The 18,632-nt window shown below is 42.0% G+C and overlaps 1 protein-coding gene and 1 pseudogene across 2 annotated transcripts in view; one reads left to right on the forward strand and one right to left on the reverse strand.

Moving 5' to 3' along the window:
- The window catches only part of LOC139456523 (acyl-CoA dehydrogenase family member 10-like), a 32,782-nt gene extending 20,736 nt beyond the window's left edge, over positions 1 to 12,046 (reverse strand). The window contains exons 1-10 of one of the 2 annotated variants that reach the window (XM_071238291.1): positions 12,003 to 12,046; positions 9,509 to 9,761; positions 7,380 to 7,528; positions 5,414 to 5,602; positions 4,570 to 4,728; positions 4,086 to 4,245; positions 3,870 to 3,964; positions 3,446 to 3,561; positions 1,832 to 2,013; positions 328 to 478 (exon numbers count right to left, since the gene is read on the reverse strand). In XM_071238291.1, the coding sequence (XP_071094392.1) occupies positions 328 to 478; positions 1,832 to 2,013; positions 3,446 to 3,561; positions 3,870 to 3,964; positions 4,086 to 4,245; positions 4,570 to 4,728; positions 5,414 to 5,602; positions 7,380 to 7,528; positions 9,509 to 9,695 (1,388 nt within the window). In that variant the 5' untranslated portion in view covers positions 9,696 to 9,761; positions 12,003 to 12,046. Of the gene's footprint in view, positions 1 to 327; positions 479 to 1,831; positions 2,014 to 3,445; positions 3,562 to 3,869; positions 3,965 to 4,085; positions 4,246 to 4,569; positions 4,729 to 5,153; positions 5,162 to 5,413; positions 5,603 to 7,379; positions 7,529 to 9,508; positions 9,762 to 12,002 lie in introns of those variants that run through there. The other variant, XM_071238292.1, reaches the window with a different exon arrangement.
- A 4,946-nt stretch (positions 12,047 to 16,992) lies between these two features.
- On the forward strand, positions 16,993 to 18,632 carry LOC139455111 (uncharacterized; annotated as a pseudogene).

Raw genomic sequence — 18,632 nt, forward strand, 5'->3', positions numbered from 1 at the left:
GGCACTCAGAAATGGGGTGTATATATGTCAATAAAATATATAGCTAGCTAGCCTGCATGCACTAGTCGGGACTAATACCAGATGAATAGTGCTAGCCCACTGAGATACAATGCTGCAGTTTAACATGAATACCCCTCTCAGACACAGTATACTGACACTGAGTCGACCAGTCCTTGTTAGAGCCCCTTCTGCTGAGCCCCAGACTTGGTAACAACAAGTACCATCTTTTATCATTGTTTGGTATGAGTCGGTGAGGGATCAAACCCCAGACCTTCCGTTCTCCGGGTACTAAGGGAACTCCTCTGTTGTACGTGTGCCAATCCTTACCGGAAGTCCCCGTGTACAACAGTCACTCTCTCATCCCGGGGCAAGTTCTTTGGAATCCAGTCCATCAGTTTTGTCATTGATGGTATCTCCCTGGTCTTGCTTGCCTCATACTGTTTCGCCCATCTCTTGAAGTTCCGTTCCATATAGTTACCTTGAAAGCAGATCTTGACATCAGATGTAAGTGTGGAATGAGTGAGTGAGAGAGTCTAATGGGTGCTTTGAACAGTATTTCCGTTAGGGACTGGGCATTTATCATAGGGTGTGAGATTTAGGGGGAGGTGGGGGTAATGAAAGAGGCAACAAAAGAGGGGTGGTGGGGTGGTGGGGTGGTGGGGTGGTTAGTCGCCAAAATTTATAACAACTATAAGAGGGATGGGCATGAAGAGTTCTAGTTTTCAAAAATTTTGTTTATCAATTTGAAGATTATTTAGGGAGGGGGTGGTCAAAACTAAAAAAACTGTTACATGTATTGGGGGTGAGAGTTAGCATGAGCAAATGTTTCAATATTAGCAAAATATGATACAGTCCTAAGAGGCCGACCTTTCGTTATTCTGGGGTGAGTCTAGGATGTTATAACATTTTAGTTTGTTTGTTGTTGAACGCCGCACTCAGCAATATTCCAGCTGTATGATGGCGCTCTGTAAATAATCGAGTCTGGCCAGACAATCCAGTTATTGCTATCATGAGCATTGACCTTTGCCATTGGGAGTGAGTGAGTTTGGTTTTACGCCGCTTTTAGCAATATTCCATGAATATCACGGCGGGCCTTTGCCATTGGGATACGATGACATGCAGCAAACAAGTCAGAGAGCCTGACCACCCGATCCCATTAGTCATCACCTACGGCCAGCATAGTCGCCTGTTACGGCAAGCATAGGTTGCTAACGACCTATTCTAATCCAGATCTTTATGAGTGGAATCCAGACACAGCTAAGCAAACACTAGACACTAGTGAGTGAGTGAGTCGGGTTCAACACTGCTTTTCACAATATTGTGACCCCCAAATTTAGAAAATGACCCCCCACCTCCAGATATGTGTACATAATCATGACTCCTATTTTCACAAGGCTGTGTAGAATCCTGACTTAGTGGGATCAGTTGACGCTTTATGCACTGCTGGTGAAGGTGAGGTGAAATAGGGTTTAATGTCACGCCCAAGATTATTGCACTTGTATAGCGACCTGCATGCACATGTGTGTGTATCTGGCTGCTTGTAATAGTCCGGACTAATGCCGATTTATAGTGCTAGCCCACTTGAGATACCATGCCGCAGTTATACATGAATACTGCACTCAGAAACAGTACACTGTCCCACGAGCCGACCAGTCCTTGTTTTAGCCCCTTAATGCCGAGCGCCAGGCAGGGTAACAACAAGTACCATATCTTAACGTCTTTTGAAATCACACGGCCCGGACGTTCCGCTCTCTGGGCGGACGCTCTACCATTAGACCACAGAGGCTGACCTACTGGTGAAGGAATAGTTGTGAAGGGCACTGCAAGCTACCTTGTTTGCCATAGGTTTCCAACCCAGCTTTGTTTATATCCACGGAGTGGATTTTGCAGAGAACATCATTCATAGCGGAATAAATGTTTTTCCTCTCTGCTGGATCCATCCCAGTTAGGTAGAAGTCCTCAAATATTCTCCCTGGTACGTAGTCCATGAGGTAGAACTGGGTCCCGATGACACTGAAACAGACATCAAACAAACTTTGTCATTTTTAATTTCTATCCCAACATAAATAATGTAATTCTTAAAATAAGTCGACGGCCTCCATGGCCTAGTGGTAGAGCGTCCGCCCGGAGAGCGGAAGGTCCAGGGTTCAGTCCCCATCCGCGTCATACCAAAAGACGTTAAAAGATGCTACTTGTTGTTACCCTGTCTGGCGTTCGCCATTAAGGGGCTAAAACAAGGACTGGTCAGCTCAGAGTTAGTATCCTGCATCTGAGTGGGGTATTCATGTTAAACTGGGGCATGGTATCTCAGTTAGCTAGCACTATAAATCGGCATCAGTCCGGACTAGTACAAGCAGCCACACAAACACATACACGTACATACACGTCGCTTATATAAGTGCAATAATCATGGATGTGACGTTATCCAAATTTCACCTCACCTCACCTTAAAATAAGTCAATAACACATTAAACAAGTCAGTGGAGCCATTCAGCAAATATCAGGCAGAAATTACATTTACAAAGGAAATTCATTGACCAATTTCTGTCACGACCAAGAAGGAAGAGGTATGTGAAACTGGGATTTGTCAGTTGTCAGTTGTGTATATGTTTTCTGTGGTCCCACTATGTACTGCTGGGATCAGGGAGGGAGAGGGGGAGGGAGAGGGAGAGGGAGGGAGAGGGAGAGGGAGGGAGAGGGAGGGAGAGGGAGGGAGAGGGAGGGAGTGGGAGGGAGGGTGGCTGGGTGGGTGGGAGTGTGAGTGAGTGAGTTTGGTTTAACTCCGTTTCCAGTTATATCATGTCGTGTCAGCTTAATGTGGCAGGAAAGCCCAAAGTGATGCAGGTCTCAGACGAGTGAGTGAGTGAGTGAGTGAGTGAATGAGTTTGGTTTAACTCCGTTTTCCACATAATACCAGTTATATCACGTCGTGTCAGCTTAATGTGTCAAGAAAGCCCAAAGTGATGCAGGTCTCAGACGAGTGAGTGAGTGGGTGGGTGGGTGAGTGGGTGGGTGAGTGAGTGAGTGAGTGAGAGAGTGAGTGAGTGAGTGAGTGAGTGAGTGAGTGAGTGAGTGAGTGAGTGAGTGAGTGAGTGAGTGAGTGAGTGAGTGAGTGAGTGGAAGGGTGGGTGAGTGGGTGAGTGAGTGAGTGAGTGAGTGAGTGAGTGAGTGAGTGCAAGGGCTCTGATAAAACAATTCCCAGCTGGACATGTTGAACCCAACTCTTCAGACCTATACGGCAAGTTCTGGGGTGGCGTCAGGTAACCAGGCAGTATATTCAGACTTGTCCCAGCCCTACCACTGTGTGTGTGCAGCACCTGAACACTTGTCAGAGTGTGACTGATGTAAACATCTCTGGGTAAAGTGACGGACAAGGAAGGTAAAAAATAGTGAGTGGTATTTTATTGTTGGAGAGAACCACAACAGGAAGTTGTTTACTAATCACCTTTCATCGTCACAAAAAGCCAGCATCTCTGGGACAGGGACGCCGTTCTCCCCGACAGCCTTCATCACGCGATACTCTCGGTCCACCGCATGGGCGGATGGCAGCAGCTTGCCGGGCTGGAGGAAAAACATGATTTCACACATGCATGACAGTGTTTGTTTGTTGTTTAATGCCGCAATATTTCATCTAAATGACGACGGTCTGTAAATAACAGAGTGTGGACCCAACAACGTAGTGAATGAGATCATGTGCATCCATCAATGTATTTGGGACACGATGACATGCACCAACCATGTCAGTGAGCCTGGCCACCCGATCCCATTAGTTGCCTCTTACGACAAGATTGTGTTGTTGAAGACCTATTCTCAAACGGATAAGCTGAATATGTCATGGTGACAATTAGGAAATAGTCCTTGTAACTCACTGGCTTCTTCCTCAAGACCATATTCCTGCCTCCATAGTTGAGAAAGTAGGTTGGGTTGGACTGGCCATGCTTGAAGCACCTCAGTATTGGGGGTCCTGAAACAATGTGGCAGTTTGATTTAGGGGAAAGTCCCAAGTGATGCAGGTCTTAGATGCTTAGCATCTGTAGGTAGGACAGCAGACGGTCTACAGGCAGAGCTAGATGAGATGTGCTTACCTTGAGATGTCAGATTGAGGTGAGACTGTAGGTAGGACATCAGATGGTCTACAGGCAGAGCTAGATGAGACGGCACAGATACAGTTCCTGCCACATATCCCTGAAGGCGTAGACCTAACTCAGATTCCAGTGCAAGAACCGCTTGGTCAGGATCTTCTACCTATAACCATGGCAACCCTTGATCACTGTATGATATTTATGAACAGACACACAAGACATTGTTAAAGCTTAAGTATTGCAATTTTATTGAAAAAAATAAATTGTTCTTAAAAAGTCTTAAAAAGAGATTTATGCTTCAGACTGTTGAAAAAAAGAAAATGAATTCCCTGCCACAAAAACTACATTGTTGAAAGGGGGTTAATCTTGAAAACGTAGTTGCAAACAAAAACAATATCTAGACTTGTACCTGGAGTGGCAAAATATATCTAATCTCGACACCAAATCTCTCTCCCCTCACTCCAAAATGGTCAGTTCCCTATTCTACCTTGATCGTGCGGATGCCCAGTTCTTTGGCGGCCTTGAGGTTGCTGCCGATGTCATCGAGGAACATGGCCTGTGCTGGTGCTACCTTCAGTCTTTCCAGGCAGGTGTGGTAGATGCGAGGGTTTGGCTTCCTTACTCCCTCAACACATGACTCAACTATCTGGAATTGTAGAAGTCACCATGAAGACTCACCCCATCAAACAAATTCCCCAATAAAAACAAAAATTCACCACATCAGAGACTCATCCTATCAAACACCCTATATCATACAGTCTCACCACATCAGACTCACCACATTAAAAAGACTCACCCACATCAAACAAAGACTCACCCTATCAAACAGAGACTCAGTCCATCAAATATATACTCACCACATCAAACAGACTCACCACATCAAACAGACTCACCCAATCAAACAAAAATTCACATCAGAGACTGACCCTATAAAACAGAGACTCACCCTATATCATACAGACTCACCACATCAAACAGACTCACCCAATCAAACAAAAATTCAGATCAGAGACTGACCCTATAAAACAGAGACTCACCCTATATCATACAGTCTCACCACAACAGACTCACCACATCAAACAAAGACTCACCACATCAAACAAAGACTTACCACATCAAACAAAGACTCACCACATAAAACAAAGACTTACCACATCAAACAAAGACTCACCACATCAAACAAAGACTCACCACATCAAACAAAGACTTACCACATCAAACAAAGACTCACCACATCAAACAAAGACTTACCACATCAAACAAAGACTCACCACATCAAACAAAGACTCACCACATCAAACAAAGACTCACCACATCAAACAAAGACTTACCACATCAAACAAAGACCTGTCGACAGGCACAAGACTCTCTGCTCTGTTGATGAACCAGTTGTTGGTGAGTAGGGCCGTCTTGATGCCCTCAGCCCGGATACACCTGATGGCGTCCACTATCTGGGGGTATGCTGTCACACTCATCCCCAGCTTCTCAACCAGGGATGAGGCATCCACCTTCCTGCCCACCTGGACACAGATCAGATAAGTCTCATGTTGGTGTGATTGTGTATGCTAAACACATTTAACATATTTGCTTCTAAATATAACTTTGTATTTATGATGCGCTGGTATATATACAAAATTGTTTGCATTTCTACATGGCTGAAATAATGCAATTGCAACGATAAATTTTAACTAACTCACTCGCTCATGTTGGTGTGCTCAGAAATACTGAATTGATTCTTGTCATATATAGTATGAAACAACATGAGACTTTCTGATGTTGAGGGCAGCACCTGAGAACCAAGACTATTATTTTTTTTAGCCTAATATCTGTACTCTTCAAATAGTGAACTATATACTATAACACTTCATGACTGATGGCATATCTGTACTCTTCAAATAGTGAACTATATACTATAACACTTCATGACTGATGGCATGGTTTAATCCTTCAAAAGAAAATGTCGAACAAATGGCAACTCAAAACTGGAAACTGGACATGAGCACGGGTATGGTGCTAACAAACCTAGAAACATAATCGGGGCGAACTGGGATTCGAACCCTCAATCATAGGTTTCTGGTGTGCCCAAGGGAAGCAAGTCTGCACAGCAAATCGCGGCGCCTTAGACGACTGGGACCCCCGTGTCCCCGCAGACCCTTGAAGCTACACAGTGCTGGCACACAGTTCCCCTTTGCCATGCTTCACTCAATAATCCAGACTTCAGATTTCGATATCTGTTATGACAGTATGGATAAACGAGACCTCCAATTAGGTCATCAATATGGAATTATAATGTTAGCAGTGTGCGAAGTGTATGCTGTTTAGAAATGAACCCAGTCCATCCAAATGCCTCAATATAGTAGATATAATTTATATTATATATTATTTCTTATTATTGGAAAATATTGATACACAAGGGTCATACTGCAACACATGCATTGTAGACAGGCATATGGTAATATACTGGTATACTGGTTATAACGCAAACGCCTTCGATCTTGCATGCTCTCAGTGTTGGAATACATTGTTGAAAGAAAATGGCAACTGTGGTGTCCATATAAAATGGACTTAATCGGAACATATGAAAATTATCTGGAATTCCAAACGAAGTGCCTTTGGCAGGCATCTGCTGCAGACTTAGGGCCGAATATCAGCCCCTGAACAGGTCTAGAGAAATCCCTGTTATGAAGACCCAAGTCCAACTTCCACAGCTGTGATTGATATTTTTGTGGTTTGGCATATCAGCAGTGTGAAAGCAGACTGTCAGTCTGTCTCTAGGAAAACATTGGGAAAGCTAGATTTGCTTTTATTTTTCATTGCAGTTTGTACCATGCACATACCAAACACTAACTTGTGTATATACCACATTACGATTAAAGTTTGTAGTTGTTGTACACGAAAGAGCATACCTCATCAGGGCCCTCATTGATTCATACTGATGATCAGCTGACCCTTGAGAGTGAGTGAGTGAGTTGGGTTTAACGCCGTTTTTATCAGTATTCCAGTTATATCACGGCGTGTCAACTTAATGTGGGAAGAAAGCCCTGAAATGATGCGTATCTCGGACGTTTACCACTTTGGTGAAACCTACGGGCACGGGTATGGTGCTAACAAACCTAGACACATAATCGGGGCGAACTGGGATTCGAACCCACAATCATAGGTTTCTGGCGTGCCCAAGGGAAGCAAGTCTGCACAGCAAATCAGGGCGCCTTTGACGACTTGGACCCCCGTGCCCCGGCAGACCCTTGAAGCTACACAGTGCTGGCACACAGTTCCCCGTTGCCATGGAGAACTGACCTTCTGTGAGCACTCTTCACTAAAGGCGTCCGTCATCTCTTGGAGGGTGATGTTCCCACTCTCCAGTTGTTGCCAGGCTCCCTTCTCTCCACCATTGACGATCAGACTGATGACAGTCCCCCTCGGTAGGTTGTGCCCCACTTCAAATTCTGGAAATAGTCAATGTTCTAAACTTGTGTAACCAAATAAACAATGTGTACAATCAACCTGGGAAAGGGCCTCCCCACATAAATGTTTTCCTTGATGAGTAAAATACTGGAATAGACAATTTGACTACCATTTGCATATTAAGGATTTTTTTCGTGTTATTTTTCAAAATGGAAATAAAAACGAAACATGCGGCGAACTTTATGATGATGCAGGCAGTGCCTGAGAACCAAGACTATTATTTTTTTAAGCCTTACAGACCACTACACAGGGGACATAATCCTTCACAGAAAGGACCTAGCATGTACACACCAGAGTTAACCATGCTGGAACAACAGAGGGGAGTTAATCATGCATATATATACGTTTTATCAATCTGTAGACTTCTAATGACATGACATGTTACATTTAATAACATAGGACATAGTTATATTCATCATTTGTGCCAAATCATCTCCCCAAAGTGAGTGAGTGAGTGAGTTTGGTTTTACGCCGCTTTTAGCAATATTCCAGCAATATCACGGCGGGGGACACCAGAAATAGGCTTCACACATTGTACCCATGTCGGGAATACTCCCCGAAGCACTGCATTATTTCCCAGGTCAATGGATCAGTGTGCACTTGATTTTTATTCTCTTCTCCCTGGGGAGTATACAACCCAAACTGCCTGTGAGGTGGAAGAAAGTTAACAGTCACATTACCACCTCATCCTACTGGGTACCCATTCATTGCTGGGGGAAGGAGGCAGATTTCTAACAAAGTCAGCATGAGTTACCATGTCAAACATATTTCGCAAATCATCACGATCATTGTGCATTTCAATAATTCTATATAAATGTTCAAAGGGATGCAGGTCTCAGACGTTTACCACTTGGGTGAAACCCACAAGCACAGGCATGGTGCTGACAAACCTAGAAACATAATCGGGGCAAACCGGGATACGAACCCACGATGATAGGTTTCTGGCGTGCCCAAGGGACGCAACTCTCAACAGCGAAATACAGTGCCCTAGAATACTGGGCCACCCGTGCCCCCTGATTTGTCAATGCAGTTTATTCTTTTAATTGTTACTTTTTTATTTTGTCTGAATGTTGATCTGATACAGAACACTTTTTTGGCAAACAATGGATGTTAACTCTTTCAAAACCAGTCAAGTAGAATCTTTCACTGCCATACCACCGAGTTCCCAGAGACTCTGGGGTGATAGATGAAGCCTACATTTATCAAGGAAAATATCAGCTTGTAAAACATCTTTTACTACATGTTATACACCATTTGAAAGGTCTAATCCTACTGTTTATAAATATTATTTAAATACCGTAATAAGCGCCCATGGTGATATTTGCTAATATATTGGCTAGTGAACAATCTCAATTAGCAGCCCCTCCAATTGATCAATGTACACAAGACTTATTTATTCGTGTATAATACGTACTCATGTGTCATATGACACACTCATGTGTCAAATTTATGTGTTGTATATAAACAATTCAGGCCGTCATAAACCACGAAATTTACGAACTTTCAACTCTGTTTTTTTTCTCACCAAAATAATATTCCAATAAGAGCCCCCTATTTCTAATTTTGAGAGCACCCTGGGCACTTATTACATCCAATATGGTAATGATCTTACAACATAACTTAGTTTGCTTTTAATAAAATTGTAAGCTGACACATTCATAACATCCAGAGGTAGCACTAACGATTTCATAATATCCCCTTACCTACCGGTATTTCTTTTTCAATTTCATTGTCTACATAATGGGAAAATTATCATAAAAAGAATTTGTTAATATTATCTATGCACCTATTCCTGATAACAGTGGGTCTCATGTCGTGTCCGACTTTCTGGTTGTTCACTTCTATTGTTTGACTGACAGTTAGTGTTAACTGTCGCGGATCAATATAAAAAATGTAAAGCTGTTATCATTTTTGTTGTCATATCAAATATTAGCAATGAAACATAAATATTGGACAATAACCTTTCAGGGCTTCAATTGGTGATGGGATGACCACTCCGCCCATGTCAAAGATGACAGCTTTGGTCCTTGTAGGAGTTGCCTGCCCTTGTTTACGTGCTGAGGAGGAAAACATGGCGACCGACTGGTATGGGATTACAGTGTGGGATCGAAGCACAGATCTTGACATTGCAAGAAGTAAGTTAGACATCTTCCATAACAGGCCTATACAGAGTTGATTCTACCTACTTCCCATACGTGGATCAGAAAATACAACCTGAAATAAAAAATGAAAATATATATTATTATGTTGTTGGGTAAAACAATGTACTTCACTTCAATATTAAATGCAGAGACTGGTCTTTTAATCCCTCAAGTTTTATGACATGAATAATGTTTGTTTGTTTCTTGTTTAAGCCCCCTTTACACAGGGCTGCGACCTTTGTGCCACCTTTGAGCGATCAAAAACTGGCCAGGACGTTCAATGATCGCCTAAACCCAGAAAATTATGTTTCTATGTAACTGCTCCAGGAGTTGTTCAGCAGTAACTGCTCGAGTTGTTCAGCGTCTGCAATGACAATGAAAAACTGCAGATACAAGCCCTCTATTTATAGGCAGGCTAAGAAGGCATTACATGTAGCTCAAAGGAGGCAGAAAAGAGGCAGAAGCATTGCCATGGTGTCTCAAGGGTTGCTGTCCTTGCCGAATTGAGGCACAGCAGTCGCCACGGTCATCGTTCAATGCACGCTGTTGGTCGCCCAAAGGAAGCATAAGGGAGGCAGAAGCATCACCCAGATTGACGGGAAAAATTACCTGGCGACAACTGAGCGGCCACTGTGCCTTCATTCTGCAACAACGGCAATGCTTGTGCCTCCCTTCTGCCTCCTTTGAGCCACCTTTGAACAACCAATCTCCTCGGCAACCTTTGTGCGACTGTTTTGAACATGTTTAAAAATTCACAGCGACCATGCCGTCCATGGCGATGTCTGAAAATCCTGTGTACCACCTTGGAACGACCTAGGCAACCATTCTGCCTCCTTTAAGCCTCCAAAGACGACCTGGCAGATTTTATTGTCGCACACTGGAGGCACGAAGGTCCCCATCCTGTGTAAAGGCCCCATTAACGCCGCAATCAGCGATATTTCAACTATATGATGGCCGTCTGTAAATAATCGAGTCGGGACCAGACAATCCAGTGATTGACATCATGAGCATCAATTCATGCAATACAATGACATGTATCAACCAAGACAGCGAACCTGACCACCCGATCCCGCTAGTTGCCTCTTACGACAAGCATAGTTGCCTTTTACGACAAGCATGGTTTGCTGAAGACCTAGTCTACTGTGAATCTTCACGGGTCACATGAATAATGAGTGGGTCAGGCTTGAACAGTATTCAACTTATATGACATGTCAACATATGGTGGGAAGAAAGTGATGCAGGTCTCAGGCAAACTTGCACAAAGCAATATTAGCGCTAATATGATCGTAACTCCCATACTTTAACATAGGCTTATGATAACCTTAACACTAAGATGGCTTTGTGTAAGTGGGCCCTGTACCAATATTTACCACTTTGGTGAAACTCACAAGCCTGGGTATCTATGGTGAACCGGGATTCGAACCACTATCATAGGTTTCTGGCATGCCTAAGGGACGCAACTCTGCACAGTTAAATGCGGTCCGTTAGACGACTGGGTGACTTAAATTAATTGTGCCACCTATGACATAAAAGAAATACAAGACTAGGCGTTGCTGCCTGCCATCTCGTTTTTTCAGTTACCTAAAGTTTATCAATAACATTTCCATTACAACCAGTGGCTTCCATATACTACAGTAGGGTTTGTTGTGTTTATGAATGTTTCATCTCAACTGTTTACCATTATCGACCTTGTTTTCCTTTTCCATGAGATGTAGCTAATCAAAATGCAGAAACTTGTACTAGGTTGAGATCACTTGTAAAAAATAATACTCTACACTAGAATACCGAAAATGTGAGTGAGATTTTATATTGTTTTTATCAACATCCCAGCTATATCAGCAGGTGGGTGACCTACATTCCAATGTGAAGAATCGAGGCAGGTACAGGAAGTGGCAAGTGAAACTCACCATCCGACCCCTGAATTGTAGAATACCCAAAACTATATATAGAAATCTATAGGGTTCTTGAACAGTATCAACAAATTCGTCATAAATTTGAACTTTTTTTTCCTCCACATTATTCCTGGCATGACCATTTTCCAGTATCCAGTCCTGCATTGTGAGTGAGTGAGGATGGTTTTATCCCGCATCAAAACATTTTACCAATAGGCCTAAACCGGCTCTTGGACTTTGGACCAGTCAGTAGAGAGAGTCGGTAATGTAAACATTGTTTTCATCTCTCTTCATTCGGTAAAGTTACAAATGTCAAACAATGAGAACTTCAACTCTACCTATGCTCTGAATCATTCTTTAAAATAAGATATATTTTAATATTCATGTAACATCATGACACAAGCATGTGAAAGAAAACGCACCAGTAAACTGTGACACAAAACTAGACGAACTCTCAAAGAACACATCAAAGGGAGGTAACCATCACGAGGTATTACAATCTGTGGACCACTAAGAACACACAGAAGCTGCTTGTTGGATTTTAGTCTTCTTTTTCAGCCCTGTTTTTTTTATCTTATGAATATCGTTTCAAGGCCAGGTACTAACAGTCACTATTGCTGCTACTTCTATCATTTTTCGATATATCAATTTGAATTGCTCACTCACTAATAGTGAATGAGTTAGGAGATACATGTACTGTATAGATCTACTGTTTTCAAAGTGGAGTTAAAATCTTGAATTTGGAACCGAACGCACAGTTAAATGTTAAATGTAGCGCGGTTAAATCTACACGTACCCTAGCTCTACATTGGAAACACAGTATGTCTATCTCCATTCTACCATGACTAAATAAAACATGAACTCTTTGGTGTTTGCAAATACATTGAGTGAAGCGGCATGGGTTGAGTCCAGTGTTTCGAGTGGGTTGTCGATCTGAATCACCGATAACAGCCTTTAAAACAAACACGGCACTCTACGTGCTCAAGCAGTTTGTTAACACCGTAATACTTCACTCGAACTTATGTCAGGCACTGAACGTGTGTAGCACGGAAACTTCGTAAGCTAACATGAGGTGGTCATTCTCTTTGTAGATTTCTATACTATTTTCTGAACGAAATGTATTGCCCGAGTTCTTTGAATATTGTTGTAACCACATCTTTGCATTTTGTAGCCTAAAATTGTGATATAATTATTAAAATATGCCTACCGATAATGGCTGTAAAAGAAGTACTATTCTAAAAATATTGGCGTACTTGATCCCTGATGCGGCCGTGAAATCGAGGGGATTTTTTGTGATATGATAATCTCTGATCAAACCTCATTCAAAATCGTATATTTTCCTAATTCATGGCAGAATGAAATATAATTAGTGTCCAAACGCCAATCGACGGTGAATGTTAAAATATTGTTCGTTACCTATATTTTGTGATGTACCAAATGGTATTCTAGTATATGGTAGTAATGAGGCATTGATACCAATCGCTCCTTCCGGGCAGCTATTGATTATCTTTTCTTTCACATCGGTAGTGTGCTCTAAAAAATTACAAACAGGACCGGAACACTATTTAGCAATGACAATAATTGGATTGTGCAATTTACTTTCTCCCTAGGTCCTCAACTGTGTTTTGTTGTTTGTTTGTTTGCTTGTTGTTTAAGCCGCACTCATCGATATTCCAGCTATATGACGGCGGCCTGTAAATAATCGAGTCTGGACCAGAACATCCATTGATTGACTTCATGAGCATCGATCAACGCAATAGAGGTACGATGACATGAATCAACCATGTCAGCGAGCCTGACCGCCCGATCCCTTTAGCTGCCTCTTACGAGAGAAGACTTTCCCGAGAATTCAAGGACATTTCTCGTTTTAACAACTGTAGATAGCCCATCCTGATATCTTTCAGTTTTTGACTCACATCAATCGGGTGGACTATGTTAAAGAGTGAAGCGTCACCAACTTGATCATGGAGCTTCGTCCAGGTATCTATTGCGACCTCGACCAGCGTTTGTTGCGCCTACAGGGTCATCTTGGAAGTGTTAGAAAAACAGCGCTGCAGCTTAGTACCTCCATGCCACTGGCCATTTGATCAAGCTACTGTGAAAGTAGGTGAAGTGAAATAGGGTTTAACGTCGTGTTCAAGATTTTTGCACTTTTTTGCGACGCGCATGCACGTGTGTGTGTGTGTGTGCGTGCGTGCATGTGTCTGCTTGTACTATAGTCCGGACTAATGCCGATTTTAAAGTGCTAGTCCACTAAGATAGAATGCGGCAGTTTAACATGAATACCCCCAAACAGACATAGTTTACTGACTCCGAGCCGACCAGTCCTTGTTTACACCCTGTGTGTTTGGGGATGGCAAATATCCCGTATTAGGAATATACATTGTACTTAGCAAGCCTTGGCGAGTTAAATACATAGTGTTTATTCCTAATACAGGATATTTACCATCCCCAAACACACAAGCGTGATAATCTCTATATCATATGTCATTTTGAAAATCGGTTTCCATCGCTCACAAACATTACCGGTTCTTACTTGCCATTCGCGGCAATCAATCGGTCTGTCCGCTAGAGTAGCTGCCCTTTGTCAAAGGGAAGCACTCTAACCCTAGTCTATGAGACGTTGTTGACAGTCTGTCCAGTCATAACGTTAAGAAGTGCAGTCAGATGTACACAAAACGAAAAAACGTGACAATTCGAACATATTTCGGCCAAATCCAACAATTTTTATTTGTGGAAAAGATTCCAGGCCGCAGAGGTCAACAAGCACAGATATGACTAAAGATCCCGCTTGGCTAGGCCTCGTGCTCTCGCAAAATTGTTTCGCAATTTATATCTCCAAAGCTGCCAAAACTTGTAAAATGTCTTAGCTAAGTTACAGTTAGACACTGATTTTCAGTATATTAGACTGTTCTTTTCATAATGATAGCAATTATCCCAGTAGTTTCTCCAAATTCCCTTTGGTTAATATTCGGACTCGATCGCCGAATGACAAGGGCGACGTCATATTTGTTTATAAACAGTGAAATTAGTCCCTACTTTACCTTTGATATATGCATCTCTATCCGCATGTTGTAGCCATTATAGGTGCATATGTGTCCCAGATAACATAATGACACAGGCTAGGGTGTGAGGTCTGATTATTTATTCTGTCGTGATAAACCGACACCCTGGAACAATGAATACAATAATAAACATACAATTATATCTAGTACATCAAAACTGAAGCAGATTAATTAATAATCTACTACACTTATAAGCTATACATGTTATATCATTTATAACATTTCACAATTATAAGCTTAGATATGTAAGTTTAATGGATTTACACATTTAATATAAATATGGTACAATAAATATTATATTATGTTACAATGCAAGCAATATATAAGTATACATATATATATACCCGGTGAATCCCACTGGGGTGTATTTGGGTGGTCACAATCCCTTGTAAATAGATTAAATCCCTCGTGAAAACCTGTTCATGATATAAAATACATCATGAAGGTATGTTTATCTACACACATGAACATAACATGTAAACTATTATCAACTTATTAATACACAATACAAGTCACAGAATACACAAATGTCCTAGATTAACACAGACACACATATAGTGAAATGAAATATATCTAGTATACATACACTCACCATGCACACACTAATACTAGTAAATGTGACATGTTTAAATATAATTAAGGATCTATATAGACATTGATTAAACTTAAGTGATTTGCATAATTATACTGGCATGAAATACAATTATAACTTTTAACTACTAACCTTTATATAAGTATATCCTTTCTTCCAGTCCAGTGCACAGTGAAGTAGTAATGCCAAGTGCAGGGTGAAAACAAAGGGGTTTGAAAGTGGGACACAGAGATTTAAAACTAGCCAATCCAGAGGACGCCTGGGCTTACACTCTGATTGACCACCAAGCAGTTGACTGACCCACTAAGTAAAACATGACATTAGAATAGGGCTTTAATGATAATACTTGACTTACAACTATTTAAGTATGCAGCCTGAAATGAGAAATACAATAAATAATTCTTGATTACTGCAATATCTGAAATATACAAAATATCATTATTGACAACATACATAGTAAATTAAAAGCTAATTAATAAAACATGATTGATATATACAGAACTACTATCTACCACACGCATATGACACCAACGGATATCGTTTTTATCCGTTGGCTTTATCCTGCAAAGAAACCCACCCATTATATGATAGATATATATGTTAATATTACTATTTTAATACTGTCACAATTGTCAAAATTGTGCTCAAAAGTAAGTGAGCAGGAACGTGGCAGAAAACGCCTTTATATCTAAATATATGCACATCACACTCCGGCTGGCCGCATAGGAGATGTGCATATCACTCCAAACGCATCACGGCAACCGCAACGGTAACCCGATGCACGTGATTTCCGTGCAAATTGAAATTCACATGCGTTCCCCCATTTTTTGCCCTATAAAATCCACCTAGATCGGATAACATTCATTCGTTATTGAATTGCTACCACATGCCAAGATTGACAAGAAATCAGCGACACCAAGCCCTTGGACGATTGCAAGCTGGCAAACCGCCCGGCAAGTAACCAATGTCCATGTCAAGTCCACGTAAGGACCATATACAGGCTCCAGCAACGGTACCAGACCACCAACACTACAGATGACCGACCACGTACTTGAAGACCAAGGGTCACCACCCGACGCCAGGATCGTCAGATTGTGCGACAGCATCTTCAAGATCGCTTTGTTACTGCTGCGGAAACTGCTCGACAGACTATGGGGACACACCAGCGACACATTAGTGCGGACACCGTGCGTCGTCGATTGACACCTCCACTGCCACAGGCCACACCGAGGACCCATTCTGACACCACGTCATCGCCGGGACCGTCTTCAGTGGGCAACACAACACCAGCATTGGCGCCACCAGCAGTGGAGAAGAGTCCTCTTCTCAGACGAGAGCCGTTACTGTATCTCAACAGCAGATGGCAGAAAGAGAGTCAGGCGACGCCGTGGGGAACGTTATTCGGATGCTTGTGTTGTTGAGAGAGACTCGTGGGGTGATCCGAGCATCATGGTGTGGGGTTGAATTGGTCTTGCACAGAGGGTCGGCCCTGTGGTCTTCCAGAACATCAGTCCAGGGAGAGGCAATGGTGTCACAGCAGCTCGGTACATTGATCAAGTCTTGAGACCACACGCCATACCTCTTTTGGCACGTCGCCGCAACCACGAGTTTCAGCATGATAACGCCCGTGCCCACACTGTGAGAGCGAGAAGAGATTTCCTCCAGCAGAATGGCATCAAACCATGCAGTGGCCTGCTCTCAGTCCCGATTTAAATCCCATTAGGCACCTGTGGGACGAGATTCACAGACGGCTGAATGGCGCCCGATCAAGGCCGACAACTGCAGCTGAACTGCGTCAGGCGTTCCCCAGAGTGTGGGCTCAAGTGCCTATGGCCTTCATCAACCGTCTCATCCATTCCATGTATCGATGTTGCACGGCAGTCATCAATGCACATGGCGGACACACGAGATACTGACTTGTGATGCCATTGTCGCAGAGACTAGTGATGTGTTTCACTTTAAGAACAATGGACACTTTAATTTCAAACTTGATGATCACTTTTGCCAAGTTTCATCTTTTTAATATGTCTCAAAGTATGTTTACAGTGTTTGGACAAATAAGGTTTCTCATCTCTGCTGAAATGAGAACCCGCTGTACGATAAGCATGTGTTTTTGAATGACAACCATTGGTGATGAATCGTCACAAACACAAGCAAAGGCAAGTCAATTGTTCTCATGTAAACAACATGGAAACATGTGGCACAAGTTAAAATAGGGAATTGCATCCTTTTATGTCAGCACTGCGTCAAATTTGGAAATGTCCTCCGCGTGTTTACCATAAAACGTTTTGAAAACTTTACTAAGGCCATCAATGTTGTAACCCTGATCAAACAACTGTTGTATGTTAAAAGTCTGGAATATAGGCAAAAATTGAGCTGCGGGACTAATCCATAAAATAATTAAGGGAAAGTTGACTATTGGAAATCTGAAGTCATCCCTTTTGTCATACAGCCTTGTGGATATTTGTTTGGTCAATCTGAATACATTACTATGAATATGCCACTTTGAACAGACCCGTTGTATTAATCTATGTTAGGGTCATCAATGTTGTTTTATTTTAGATTTGAGTTTTCCTTGGTACAAATTTCAAAACATGTTAAATGGACTGATGCCAGTACCTGCTTTAAAACCTTATTTTAATGAAAACACCTAAACACGGAAAAAAATTATTAAAAAATCAAGTTGGCATGCTTCTGGAAAACTCTCAAGCTGGGCATTAATTACGGACATACATATGTATAAGCTGAATAAAAATTGTCAAAGTGAAAATCGTTCTGTTTGACCAAAAGAAACGACCTAAATCTCGTGGAGGTGATATAGTAGTAGCCTGGATGAAAGACACAAAGAATGGCGCTGCTTCCGCCGGAATTGTAAATGATCATGACAACAGGACGTATACAGGTATTCTGCGCACCATGTGGACCGGAATAGCAGGAATAAAGGCAGCTGTTGTTTCATCCAAAGACAGCGTTAGAAATTGGCACTAGGCCTGTAGTCCTTGCCAAACTGCCCAATAGTTAAGGTATCATAAGGACTAGTAGAAATTTGCCATTTTTAAGGGTTTTGCTATATGTTATCATTATAAGGACTAGTGGACTAAATATGTTAGTTTCTACCCCTGAAGGAACGAATGGAATTTACATACGACATAAGACGCAAAGTATAACAGGGGAAGTCAATTAATTGTATATTCGGGTCAACTCGGACAGTTGATCTATTGTGGCAAACCTAAAAGAGAGGGATTGCGACGAGTCGACTGGACACAAGTGTCTAGCAGATTGAAGAAAATGACCTATGCTCAAACGAGCAATGGTTTGGGAAGTATTTACTCTCCCAGAAAATGTTTGAAGTCAGTTTCTGGTTGAACACGATACGTGCAAGTTGTTTTACGTAA

The sequence above is a fragment of the Haliotis cracherodii genome, unplaced genomic scaffold (genome assembly GCF_022045235.1).
Source record: "Haliotis cracherodii isolate W230 unplaced genomic scaffold, xgHalCrac1.p SCAF_11, whole genome shotgun sequence".
Taxonomy (NCBI): Eukaryota; Metazoa; Mollusca; class Gastropoda; order Lepetellida; family Haliotidae; genus Haliotis; species Haliotis cracherodii.